Below are 12,986 nucleotides of genomic sequence, written 5' to 3' on the forward strand. Positions count from 1 at the left end.
AAAGTTGCAGCTGCCAACATACTATGTGACAGGTGTTAAACAGGTAGGTTTAAGATTGTGGGCTTCACTGCCTTAGGCCGCCATTTATTGCCTATTCCCAGTTGGCCTTGTTGAAGGTGGTAGCGAGCTGCCTTCCTGAACCGCTGCAGTCCGTGGCGCTACAGGTAGAGCCACAATGCTGTTTGGGTGGGGAGTTCCAGGATTTTGCACCAGTGGCGCTGAAGGAATGGCGATATATTTCCAAGTCACAATGGTGAGTACCTTGGAGGGGAACCTGTACGTGGCGGTATTCCCATGTATCTGCTTATTTTGTCCTTCTGGATCGAAGTGGTCGTGTATTCGGAAGCAGGTGGTGAGTCACTCGCTGCTGAATTCCTAGCCTCTGACCTGTACTTATAGCCACTGTGTTTCTGTGTCGAGTCCAGTTGAGTTTCTGGTCAATGATAACCCCCAGGATGTTGGCAGTGGGGGATTCGGTAAAACCATTGAATTTCAAGGGGCAGTGGTTAAATCGTCTCTTATTGGTCTTATCTGGCATTTGTGTGTCACAAATGCTACTTGCAACTTGTCAGCCCAAGCCTGAAGAGGGCTTATGCCCGAAACGTCGATTCTCCTGCTCCTTTGATGCTACCTGACCTGCTGTGCTTTTCCAGCAACACATTTTTAAGCTCTGATCCCCATCATCTGCAGTCCTCACTTTCTCCAAGCCTGAGTATTGGCCAGGTCTAGTTGCATCTGTGCAATGGACTGTCAGCATCTGGGAGTCATAGATAGTGTTGAGCATTGTGCAATTATCAATGAATGTCCCCACGTTATGGTGGAGGGAAAGTCATTGATGACATTGTTGACAATGGTTGGGCCTCTGACACTACCCTGAGGGGCTCCTACTATGGTGTCTAGGAGTTGAGATAACTGGCCTCCAACAATTGCAGCCATCTTTCTATGCGCAAGATATGTCTCCAACCATGGCAGAGCATTCCCCTGATTCCCGTTGATTTTGGTTTTGGTAGGGGCTCCCATGCTCTTCAAATTATTTATTGTCATGTGTACTCGATCACATTACTTGGTGTAAACGCAGCCTTGATGTCAAGTGCTGTCACCCTCGTCTCGCCTCTGGAATTCTGTTCTTCTGTCCATGTTTGAACCAAAGCTGTCATGAGTGGCCTTGAGGGAATCCAAACTGGGTGTCACTGAGCAGATTATTGCTGATCAGGTGCTGCTTGAAAGTACTGTTGATGACACCTTCTACAACTTTACTGATGATCGAAAGTAGACTGATGGGCTGGTAATTGGCTGGGTTGGATTTGCCCTGCTTTTTAGACGTACCTGTGCAATTTTTCATGTTGTCAAATAGATGCTAGAATTGTAGCTGTGCTGGAATAGTTTGGTCCTGGGTGTGGCAAGTGCTGGAGCACAAGCCTTCACTTTTTCCGAATGTGTCAGGGCCCATTGCCTTTGCTGTATCCACTGCCTCCAACCGTTTTGATTCACTCTAGATGATATCAAGAATTGACTGAAGGCTGGGAGCTGTGGTGTTGGGAACCACTGCAGGAGGATGAGATGAATTATCCACTCAGCACTTTTAACTGAAGATTGTTGTGAATTTTTCAGTCTTATCTTTTGCGCTAATGTGCTGGGTTCCCCCATTATTGAAAGTGGGGATATTCACAGAGGCTCCTCTCCCAGTGAGTTGTTAAATTGTCCACCACCGTGGATGTGATCGGACTGCAGAGCTCAGACCTCATCTGTTTGTTGTAAGATTGCTTAGCTATGTCTATCACTTACTGATTAGGGTGTTTGGTGCAGAGCAAACCCTGTTGTGTAGCTTCACCGGGTTGGTACTTCATTTTTACATATGTTTATTGCTGTTCCTGGCATGCCCTCCTGCATTCTTTGAACCAGTGCTGATCGCTTGGCTTGATAGTAATGGTCGAGTGGGGATACGCTAGGCAATAGGTTGCAGATTGTATTGGAGTACAATTCTGCTGCTGTTGGTGGCCCACAAGGCCTCATGGATGCTCCATCCTGAGTTGTTGGATTTCTGGTCACCTCTGCTCTCTTGCTGAATTATACTTGCAAATGCATTCTATTTTGCTCAAAAAGAGCACAATCTGCAGGCAGAAATGCAGGAAGTAAATCTATGTAATAGTTTATACATTCTTGCTTTGGAAATAGAACCAGTCTGATTTAAGACTCTGGTACTCTAACCGTACACTTTTAATACATTGTCTAAGCTGAGTTATTTTAAGAATTTGACTTTTAAAAAAAAAGTTCTGGAATTTACATATTAATGAACCAAAACTTGCAACCCATTCTAAAAGATGAAAGATTAACAGCGATCTGGGTTTGTTCAATTTATCACTTCAGTTGCATGACACTGTAATCTTTTGCTATAAATTCAGTGTCTTATGATCCTGTCCCACAGCTCTGAAAGCTAGTGCTTCCAAATAAACCTGTTGGACTATAATCTGGTGTTGTGATTTTTAACATTGTCCAAATACGCATGGCTACCTTCCGCATATGCCCCATTCCAAGCTCTGCGTCACGAATGGTTGTCTCAGAAACTGCAACGTAGCAGTGTGGCTCACATAGTTGTTGGATGAAATTCTGAAATGGTGCTTGAGTTTGTGAAAGTGTAAGAAAGAATATTTGGTCATAAGTATAGGAGCCAAGGGCTGTTATTTGTAGAGGTCAGTGATGACAACAAATCTGACAAGAAGGGTGACGATACTAGACGAGAGGCAACCGTCCCCAATATAATGGGGCCAAGAAAGAATCTTAACATTTTCTTAAAAATACAGTTGAGAGTGCGGATGATGAGTCAGATGGAATGTATATACCCTGAATGTTTTGAACTTAAGTCAGGTTGATTCTGAATGTGTAATCAAAGAACATGGTTAATGATTAACAAACCAGGTATAGAAATATTGATTTGAATGTATTCTCAATTCATGTCTGTAGGTGTGTCTAGCTTTGGTATCCTGGTTGTTGGAAGTTCAGAGAACAAAGCTCAGTGGTTTATGGATTCTGCACAAACGCCCTGAGATTAAATAATACCTTTGGTCTGTCTGTTTCTTTAAATGGTAACATAAATTAACCTCAAAATGAGAAAGTCAGGAGTAGAAAGTATTTCCAAAGATTGAGACACATTTGCCAAGAGATAAGATGATCTAGCATTATCCCACTATGAAGTTTTAAAGCAGACTAATGCCTCATCAGTTTCCCACTTTAATGCAATTTTTATTTAACAGCCATCTATCGTGTGTTGGACTGAATGTTGTGCATTCAGCAGCTGATCAAGTGAACTTTGTATCCAGTCCTTTAATATTCTCCATCTTATCAGTGGAACCATCAATAATTCTACTCAGAAGATGGTTGAAAGCAGACTGGTTGAATTAGTTGGATACTGGTTCTTTGAAACCTATTTACGAACTGTCAAAGTATTTCAGGATGGTAAACCAAGATTTGTTTCAAAACAATGATGTCTAAGCCTTTATTTGCAGTGTGATATTTTGTTCTTTGCTTGATTTGTTATCTTCATTTGCTTTTCCAGATGGAAGTAGACTTTCTCCAAATAAGAGAGTGACAGATGGTGTGGACAGTAGTCCTGTGAGGAGAGGTATGAGTTAAATGCTTTAAATTCTTAAATGTAGACTATTTTTTAAAATTACTGGTAAGGTCCGAGGGAGTGTTGCTGAACAAAGAGACCTTGGAGTGCAGGTTCATAGCTCCTTGAAAGTGGAGTCGCAGGTAGATAGGATAGTGAAGAAGGCATTTGGTATGCTTTCCTTTATTGGTCAGAGCATTGAGTATAGGAGTTGGGAGGTCATGTTGCAGCTGCACAGGATATTGGTTATGCTAGTTTTGGGATATTGCGTGTAGTTCTGGTCTCTGGCGGTCATTTCCGGGATGTCTTTGATGTAGGGGATGTGCCTAGGGTTTCTGGATGTGTTTTGTCTGCTTGTTTGGGTTTGTTGCTGAGAAATCGGCGGAGTGTGTTCATTGGGTACCCATTCTTTTTGAATACACGGTATAGGTGATTTTCCTCTGTGCTGCAGTGTGTGTTGGCTTGTTGAAATAATGTTCTGATGCACCTTCATTTGTGGGTGTTGGGATGATTTTATGGTTTTAAGAAGAGTAGTTTGGTGCCTCACAAACTTTATTGAGTTCTTTGAGAAGGTGACCATAGAAGCATAGAGATGTACAGCATGGAAGCAGACCCTTCGATCCAACCTGTCCACGCCGACCAGATATCCCAACCCAATCTAATCCCACCTGCCAGCACCCGGCCCATATCCCTCCAAACCCTTCCTATTCATATACCCATCCAAATGCCTCTTAAATGTTGCAATTGTACCAGCCTCCACCACATCCTCTGGCAGCTCATTTCATACACGTACCACCCTCTGGGTGAAAAAGTTGCCCCTTAGGTCTCTTTTATATCTTTCCCCTCTCATCCTAAACCTATGCCCTCTAGTTCTGGACTCCCCGATCCCAGGGAAAAGACTTTGTCTATTCATCCTATCCATGCCCCTCCTAATTTTGTAAATGTCTATAAAGGATGGGTTAGTAAATTTGCAAATGACACTAAGATTGATGGAGTTTTGGAGTGTGCCGAAGGATGTTGCAGGTTACAGTGGGACATAGATAAGCTGCAGAGCTGGGCTGAGAGGTGGCAAATGGAGTTTACTGTGGAAAAATGTGAGGTGATTCACTTTGGAAGGAATAACAGGAATAAAGAGTACTGGGCTAATGGTAAGATTCTTGGTTGTGAAGATGAGCAGAGAGGTCTCTGTGTCCATGTACATAGATCCCTGAAAGTTGCCACTCAGGTTGATAGGGTTGTTAAGAAGGCATACAGCGTGTTAGCTTTTATTGGTAGAGGGATCGAGTTTCAGAGCCATGAGGTCATATTGCAGCTGTACAATAGTCTGGTGCGGCCGCACTTGAGTATTGTGTACAGTTCTGGTCACCGTATTATAGGAAGGAAGTGGAAGCTTTGGGAAGGGCTCAGAGGAGATTTAATAGGATGTTGCCTGGAATGGAGGGAAGGTCTTATGAGGAAAGACAGTGAGGGACTGTAGGCTGTTTTCATTAGAGAGAAGAAGGTTGAGAGGTGACTTAATCAAGACATATAAGATAATCAGAGGGTTAAACAGTTTGGACAGTGAGAGCCTTTTTTCTCAGATGGTGATGGCTAGCACAAGGGAGCATAGTTTTAAATTGAGGGGTGATAGGTCTAGGATAGATGTCAGAGGTAGTTTCTTTACTCAGAGAGTAGTAAGAGTGTGGAATGCCCTATCTACAACAGTAGTAGACTCACCAACTTTAAGGGCATTTAAATGGTCATTGGATAAACTTATGGATGATAATGGAATAGTGTAGGTTAGATAGGCTTCAGATTGGTTCCACAGGTCGGCGCAACATTGAGGGCCAAAGGGCCTATACTGCGCTGTAATGTTCTATGTTCTATCGGAAGGAGTTTGTGAAACATGAAAGGGTTCAGAAAAGATTTACAAGGATGTTGCCATGATTGGAGAATTTGAGCTAAAGGGAGAGGCTGAACAGGCTGGGGCTGTTTTTCCTGGAGGGTCGGAAGCTGAGGGGTGACCTTATAGAGGTTTATAAAATCATGAGGGGCATGGATAGAATAAATAGACAAAGTCTTTTCCCTGGGGTCGGGGAGTCCAGAACTAGAGGGCATAGGTTTAGGGTGAGAGGGGAAAAAAAAATATAAAAGAGACCTAAGGGCAACGTTTTCACACAGAGGGTGGTATCTTTATGGAATGAGCTGCCAGAGGAAATGGCAAAGGCTAGTACAGTTGCAACATTTAAAAGGCATTTGGATGGGTTTATGAATAGGAAGGGTTTGGAGGGATATGGGCCGGGTGCTGGCAGATGGGACTAGATTGGGTTGGGATATCTGGTTGGCATGGACAGGTTGGACCGAAGGGTCTGTTTCCGTGCTGTATATCTCTATGACTCTAATGACCTAGCCTCAACTGCTATCTGCTGTAAAGACAAATTCATTACCTTCTGAGAGAAGGAATTCTTCCTTGTCTCTGCCCTAAATGGACAACCCCTTATGCTGAGATTGCATGCTCTAGTTGTAGACTTCACTCAAGGGGAAACAACCACTCTGCATCTACCTAGTTAAATCCCCTAAGAGTCTTAAATGTATCGAGAAGACCACTTCTCATTCTTCTGAGCTCCAGTCAGTACAGGCCCAACCTAGTCAATCCCTCCCCATAAGACTGTCCCTCCATATCTGGGATAAACCTATTAAATTTTCTGAGTCTTGCCTTTATGTAAAAGAAGTCTAATATGTTTTTCCACTTCTCCTGTCCAAGGATGAGCGAGTGCTTTATTCCCACTACCCAGGTCCTTACACAGTGTCTGCAATTATCTAACTTCAGATTGAATAGGCATAGGTTAGTGTAGTTGTATGGAACAGCAATTACAGCATATAACTGAAGCGCTTCTTTTCCTACAGATCACATTCCTAAAGATGAAGTTGATTTTGGCAGAGCAGACACAAGTAAGTGGAGGTACATAAGGTATTGGCACTGTTTTATCTAATCTGGCATCAATAATTTTTCAAGCAATGTGCTTTCAAAACAACTGTTATTATAAATGCTGGTGGAGATCTCAGATAATATCATTGAGATACTTGTGTTCCTTTTTTCCTTAGAAACTAGTGACTCTGAAGGTGATGTGGGGGCAGGCGGTGATTCACCGATCTGTAGCAGGACACGATCTCGGTTTTCATCAGGTACAGAGTTCCCAGAGATTGTACATAGTTAGTTCTATTTGAGGGCGTTTTCCAATTATCCTTTAACTTACTAGCTGTAAATCAATTCTGCTTGTCCTTCCCAGGTAAACTGCTTATGCTGGAATAAATACAGTGAAACTGCTAATATCTGTGCATCAGAGCAATGAACCAAACGTTTCAACCGATTTCCCTCCTCACCAGGGGGACCAGCTAGTTTAATATGATTTATTCATTTCCCTGCTGACAGGGAATTATGTGAATAGTATTAAACTTGATTATTATTTCTATCTCCTTTTTCTCTTTCCCAGCCTCCCTTCACCCTCACCCCTCGTAGTGGGGCATTAAAGCGACACCAATCTTGTGTACGTCTGCCCATGCTGTTGAGCTGTCTGGCAAGAGTCACTGGCTTGTCACCTGATCTAGGAGCTCAGCAATATTTATATTTTTGTCTTTCCGGACTCCAGGCTTGTTGAAGCAGTTTAATATCTCAACCACTGCCCATGATGAGATCAGTGAAGGCGAGTTTTGAGAAGATTTGTAGCTCAGGTTGAGTTTCTGGATGTAGGTTTGCTTGCTGAGCTGGAAGGTTTGTTTTCAGATGTTTCGTCACAATACTAGGTAACATCATCAGCCTTCGGATGAAGCACTGGTGGTGTAGCCTGCTTTCTATTTGTGTGTTTGGGTTTCCTTGGGTTGATGATATCATTTCCTATGATGACACCATTTCCTATGTCATGTCCTTTTTTTTTCTCAGCGGGTGGTAAATGGGATCCAAGTCAATGTGTTTGTTGGAATGCCATGCTTCTAGGAATTCTCGTGCTTGTCTCTGTTTGTCTTGTCCTAGGATGGATGTGTTGTCCCAGTCGAAGTGGTGTCCTTCCTCGTCTGTATGTAAGGACATTAGTGAGAGTGGGTCATGTCGTTTTGTGACAAGTTGATGTTCATGTATCCTGGTAGCTAGTTTTCTGCTTGTTTGTCCAATGTAGAAAATTAACCACAAAAAGATATGAGGTAAAAACAATGACTGCAGATGCTGGAAACCAGATTCTGGATTAGTGGTGCTGGAAGAGCACAGCAGTTCAGGCAGCATCCGAGGAGCAGTAAAATCGACGTTTCGGGCAAAAGCCCTTTATCAGGAATAAAGGCAGAGAGCCTGAAGTGTGGAGAGATAAGCTAGAGGAGGGTGGGGGTGGGGAGAAAGTTGCAGTGGGAGAGGGACTCCCTGAGATTCTTGTAGAGAATTCGACCACATCCATCCTAGGACAAGCCAAACAGAGACAAGCACAAGAATTCCTAGAATCATGGCATTCCAACTGGAACTCTATCAACAAACACATTGTCTGGGATCCCATTTACCACCCCCTGAGAAAAGAACAGAAAATTACATCACCGCGGGAAATGACATCACCAACCCACGAAAACCCAAACACATAAATAGAAAGCAGGCTACACCACCAGTGCTTCATCCGGATGCTCACTGAAGATGTTACCTAGTATGCTGACGAAACGTCTGAAAATGAACCTTGCAGCTCAGCGAGTAAACCTACGTCCAGAGATCAGTGAAGTCACGATGGGGTTGAATCATCATGGCTAATTACTGCGCTTGCTTCTGTCATCTATGTATTATTGTAGACAAAATCAATAACGAGTACTTAACAGTGGTGTTTATGCTAAACGACTTAAGCTAAACTTACAACTGAACTTTGAGTGCTCATAGCCTCTTGTATTTGTTTTTTGCAGATCAGGTTCTTCTGCACACACAGCCTAGCCTAAGCCGAAGACCTCTTCGTTCAATCAAAGGTATGACTCTTTCTTGTTTCCGAAACAAGAGGATATGATGGATGTACTACTGAGTTCAGAACTGACTGGCTCAATCTCCTTAGAGTTGTCTGCTTCAGTGATGGGAGTGAATAGGAATGTGGCAATGATTTAAGGACATTCCATCCTGACTAGAGACAAAGTGGGTGTGGTAACATCCAGTTATCTGTCATGGTCTACATAAGAATTAATGAACCTTGCAGCTCAGGTTCATTTACATCACTGTAAAACAAGGAATAGTGTTCTGCAGAGAGTGTTTAAATAAAGTTGCTATGACCTTACCAGACTATAAAGCTGCTTTCTCATTAGAGCATGACAACTGGAAGTTGTTCAACCTGAAGGCCACCTTTCCTCAACTAAGGGAATAGGTTGAGAAGAAAAATCCTTTTATCGTAGCTTTAGCCAGTGCAGGAATTGAACCCACGCTGTTGGCGTCACTTTTTGTCACAAACCAGCCGTCCAGGCAACTGAACTAAACCAACATTCCTTGAGAGTGCTTCTTGTATTGGAGTCAGATTGAAAAGCACAACTTCCAAGATAATCTCTCTATTGATACCTGAGCCATATACAAATTGACACAGGGATAAGCATTTTGGAAAGAAATGTAAGTTGAAAGATTGATGAGGAAGTCAGAGGTCTTGCTTCATGAGTAGCTGGTAACAGTATTTAGAGTAAAAGAGAGTTGTTTGATTAGAGCAGACTACATTTAAATCAGATGGGACCTGATGAATTCAGGAAAAGTAAAAGGTTGAGGTGAATTTGCCATCATTTTACCAGAGCCCACAGCTGCTGTCTCAATTGAAAAATATGATTGGTTGTGGTTTAACCTGTGGGTTAGCTCAGGAAAGGGGCAAGGTTGGGGATGTGACTCCTTTATGGTAACCTCAGCTGGGGCAAGATTTAAACCCACACTGTTGGCGTCACTAGAACTAAATCTAACTCCTCCTTGAAAATATTTAATATTTTGGCCTCATGTACTTACTGTGGCAGAGAATTCCACAGGGTCATTTCTCCCAGGGTGAAGAAATTTCTTCTCATCTTGGTCCTACCCTATACCCTTAACGTAAAGTCCCTGATTCTGGATTCTCTGGTCACCGGGAACATTCTTCCATCTTAAATCTAAACAAAGCATTCTTCATTGGTGTGAGGGGTGACCAGGCTGTATTCGTTTGTAAACTATTGGAAGCAATAGCTATCTTTTAAAGAGTTGGTGAATATTTGGTGCAAATTACTTATTTCTTTGAAGCACGGTGGCTCAGTGGTTAGCACTGCTGCTTCACAGCACCAGGGTTCCAGGTTTGATTCCAGCCTCGGGTGACTGTCTGGGTGGAGTTTGCACATTCTCCCCGTGTCTGCGTGGGTTTCCTCCGGGTGCTCTGGTTTCCTCCCACAGTCCAAAGATGTACAGGTCAGATGAATTGGCCATGCTAAATTGCCCATAGTGTTAGGTGCATTAGTCAGAGGGAAATGGGTCTGGGTGGGTTACTCTTCAGAGGGTCAGTGTGGACTGGTTGGGCTGAAGGTCCTGTTTCCACACTGTAGGGAATCTAATCTAAAAATCTAATCACAAGCATTCCACAGAGAGTGATCTAAATATGGCTAGCAAGAAAAGTTAACAATAGTGTTAGAGCAAAGGAGCAGGTGTGTATTTTGCCAATGATAGTAAGTCTGTGAGTTAGAAGGATTTTAGAATCAACAAAGGATTAATGCATTGCTGAGATAAAAGAGAATGAGTGTGGACTAGTGACACTCTAAGAGGTTGTAGATTGGCAAACGGGAAGCAATTAGTGAAAGTAAACATGGGTTCATTAGAGGCAGACAGGTAACGTAGTGGGAGAGAAGGAAATGACACAAATTCTGGAAATAATGGGAAGCCAAGAGTTTAGAGCAGTGATAATGGGTCTCTTGGACAATCACATGATTGGGAATAATTGGTATTGATCTGTGAAAAAAAAAATTGTTTGGCAAATCTGCTTCGCCTATTTTGAGACTATAACTAGTATGACGGAAAAGGATGAACTGGTGGATGTAGATTACTTGAATTTCGAAAAGCATGTAATAAGGAGTCACACGAGAGGTTTTAACAGAAAATTAGATCTTGTGCGTTTGGGAATAATATATTGGCATAGTTTACAAATTCATTAACAGACTAAAGAGAGAGTACAGAGCTTTTTTGGTTTGACAGGCTGTAATATGTGGGGCACAGAGAATCAGTTAGGAAAAAGTGAGGACTGCAGATGCTGGAGATCAGAGTCGAGAGTGTGGTGCTGGAAAAGCACAGCCGGTCAGGCAGCATCCGAGGATCAGGAGAATCGATGTGTCAGGCATAAGCCCTTCATCAGGCGGCACGGTGGCACAGTGGTTAGCACTGCTACCTCACAGCGCCAGAGACCTGGGTTCAATTCCCGCCTCAGGCGACTGACTGTGTGGAGTTTGCACGTTCTCCCCGTGTCTGCGTGGGTTTCCTCCGGGTGCTCCGGTTTCCTCCCACAGTCCAAAGATGTGCAGGTCAGGTGAATTGGCCATGCTAAATTGCCCGTAGTGTAAGGTAAGGGGTAGATGTAGGGGTATGTTGGGTTGCGCTTCGGCGGGGTGGTGTGGACTTGTTGGGCCGAAGGGCCTGTTTCCACACTGTAAGTAAGTAATCTAATCTAATCAGGAAGAATAAGTTGTAGAGCTTCAGGTAGTTACAATCAATATTAATGCCTTGGGTGAGCCATAATTGAATTTGCTGTTGAAAGAAAGCGAGAAGTCATTTTTGGCCCATTAAGTCAATGCTAATTCCCTGCAGAACAATCAGTAAGTTCCACTCCATCATTTGTTCCTGTAGACTTACCACTATTTCTTTCTTGTGCACAAAAAGAATGCAAACAGATGTAGACAGGTTAAGTGAGAAAGAACATGGCAGATGAAATATGGTATTACAAGATGTCAAGTTATTCACTTTTGGATTGAAGCATGATATTTAAATGGCTTGACTGGATAGATGTTGAGAAAATGTTTTCGCTGGCTGAGAAACATGGTACATAAGTCTTAGGTTTAAGAGTTAATGATTTAAGTCTGAGATTAGGAGGGATTTCTTCACTCAAAAGTTTGTGAATCTTTGAAAATCATTACCATAGAGAGCCCTAGGTGCTCAGTTGTTGACTGCATTTGAGGTAAAACTTGATAAGGTATTTGAATATGAAGGGAAATGGGGATAGTGCAGGTAGGTAGAATATCCATTATAATCTTGCTGAACTGCAGCATGAACTCATTATCCATCCTATTTCTTATATTTTTGGGAATGTGTGATTGATAGTAACTTTAATATCTCAGTTTCATTCCTGAACAGAAAATGTGACATTCAGGTAATTCGTTTAATGGACAGCCAAAATGTTTCATTAACTTTAGTCATATACTATGTCAAATATTAATCCAATTGTTGTTATATATTGTGCATCACAAGCTTTGACTGTCAAAGATTTTTTTCGGAATAGCAATTACTGTGTGACTAAAAGTGTTAACTTGTTAAAGCGTTAAATTTTTTTCACTGTAATGTTGACACCTGCCCACTCTGGCTTCATGTTTAATTGGGTCCTTAGATTCAAACCTCCAGCAGATTGCAGGAGCCCTGAGCATGCAAGAATTCTGCAGCTAAATGTCTTCAGCCCCAACATTGACAGATTTCCCTGCACGATGGGAAACTGTTGATAAATGTGCACAATGATCTCTATATTCAAACAGGGCAGAGTGAGTGACATTTTAAACTTTGATCCCTTATTAGCTAAAATGTAAAACCTACAAGTGATTGTTTCCCCATAACTTACTGCCTGTGACAGAAACAGCATTTTCACTGATTTCTTTAAAGGAACATGTGTGAATGCTTTTTGTGTTAATTTGTTCCAGTTAGTCAGATACATTATGTTTATCACAACAGAGAAGAAAGATGATGTTGAAGCAACTTTTGTCTTGTTAATAATTATTGTCATGATCAAACAATGTATTCGTTTATGATTCAGACTGTCAATTTAAATTATCGATCTCAGCTTTTTAGCTTCAAGTTTTAATGTTTCAACCAAGTGACTCAGTTATTTCAGTCACAGTCTCATTATATACATGTACTTGGAGACAATGGTGTTCACTTTACAAATCCTGCTTTCCCATAGGTCGAAAGGACGGTGATGCTTCATTACAAACTAAAGCTGATCACAGGCCAGTAACTTCAGGTAAAGCAGAGCAGCAATGTTGTATTGTAACACTTGTCTCCTTTTTCTTTTGGCATAGGCAGAATTTAAGGCATATCAGACTTTGGTTGGACAACTGTTTAATTCTTTTAAGGATTTTCTGCAGCAATCACTGATGCATTGGGCCATAAGGTCCAGGAGGAGAAATAGCCTTTTTGGCTCATTGAGTC

The 12,986-nt window shown here is 42.2% G+C and overlaps 1 protein-coding gene across 2 annotated transcripts in view; it reads left to right on the forward strand.

Annotated features, from left to right (window-relative positions):
* The window catches only part of LOC140479619 (torsin-1A-interacting protein 2-like), a 29,525-nt gene that overhangs the window by 668 nt on the left and 15,871 nt on the right, over positions 1–12,986 (forward strand). The window contains exons 2-6 of one of the 2 annotated variants that reach the window (XM_072573487.1): positions 3,554–3,619; positions 6,494–6,538; positions 6,692–6,772; positions 8,513–8,572; positions 12,739–12,798. In XM_072573487.1, coding sequence (XP_072429588.1) covers positions 3,554–3,619; positions 6,494–6,538; positions 6,692–6,772; positions 8,513–8,572; positions 12,739–12,798 — 312 coding nt within the window. Of the gene's footprint in view, positions 1–3,553; positions 3,620–6,493; positions 6,549–6,691; positions 6,773–8,512; positions 8,573–12,738; positions 12,799–12,986 lie in introns of both variants that reach the window. The other variant, XM_072573488.1, reaches the window with a different exon arrangement.

The sequence above is a fragment of the Chiloscyllium punctatum genome, chromosome 7, assembly GCF_047496795.1.
Source record: "Chiloscyllium punctatum isolate Juve2018m chromosome 7, sChiPun1.3, whole genome shotgun sequence".
NCBI classification, from domain to species: domain Eukaryota; kingdom Metazoa; phylum Chordata; class Chondrichthyes; order Orectolobiformes; family Hemiscylliidae; genus Chiloscyllium; species Chiloscyllium punctatum.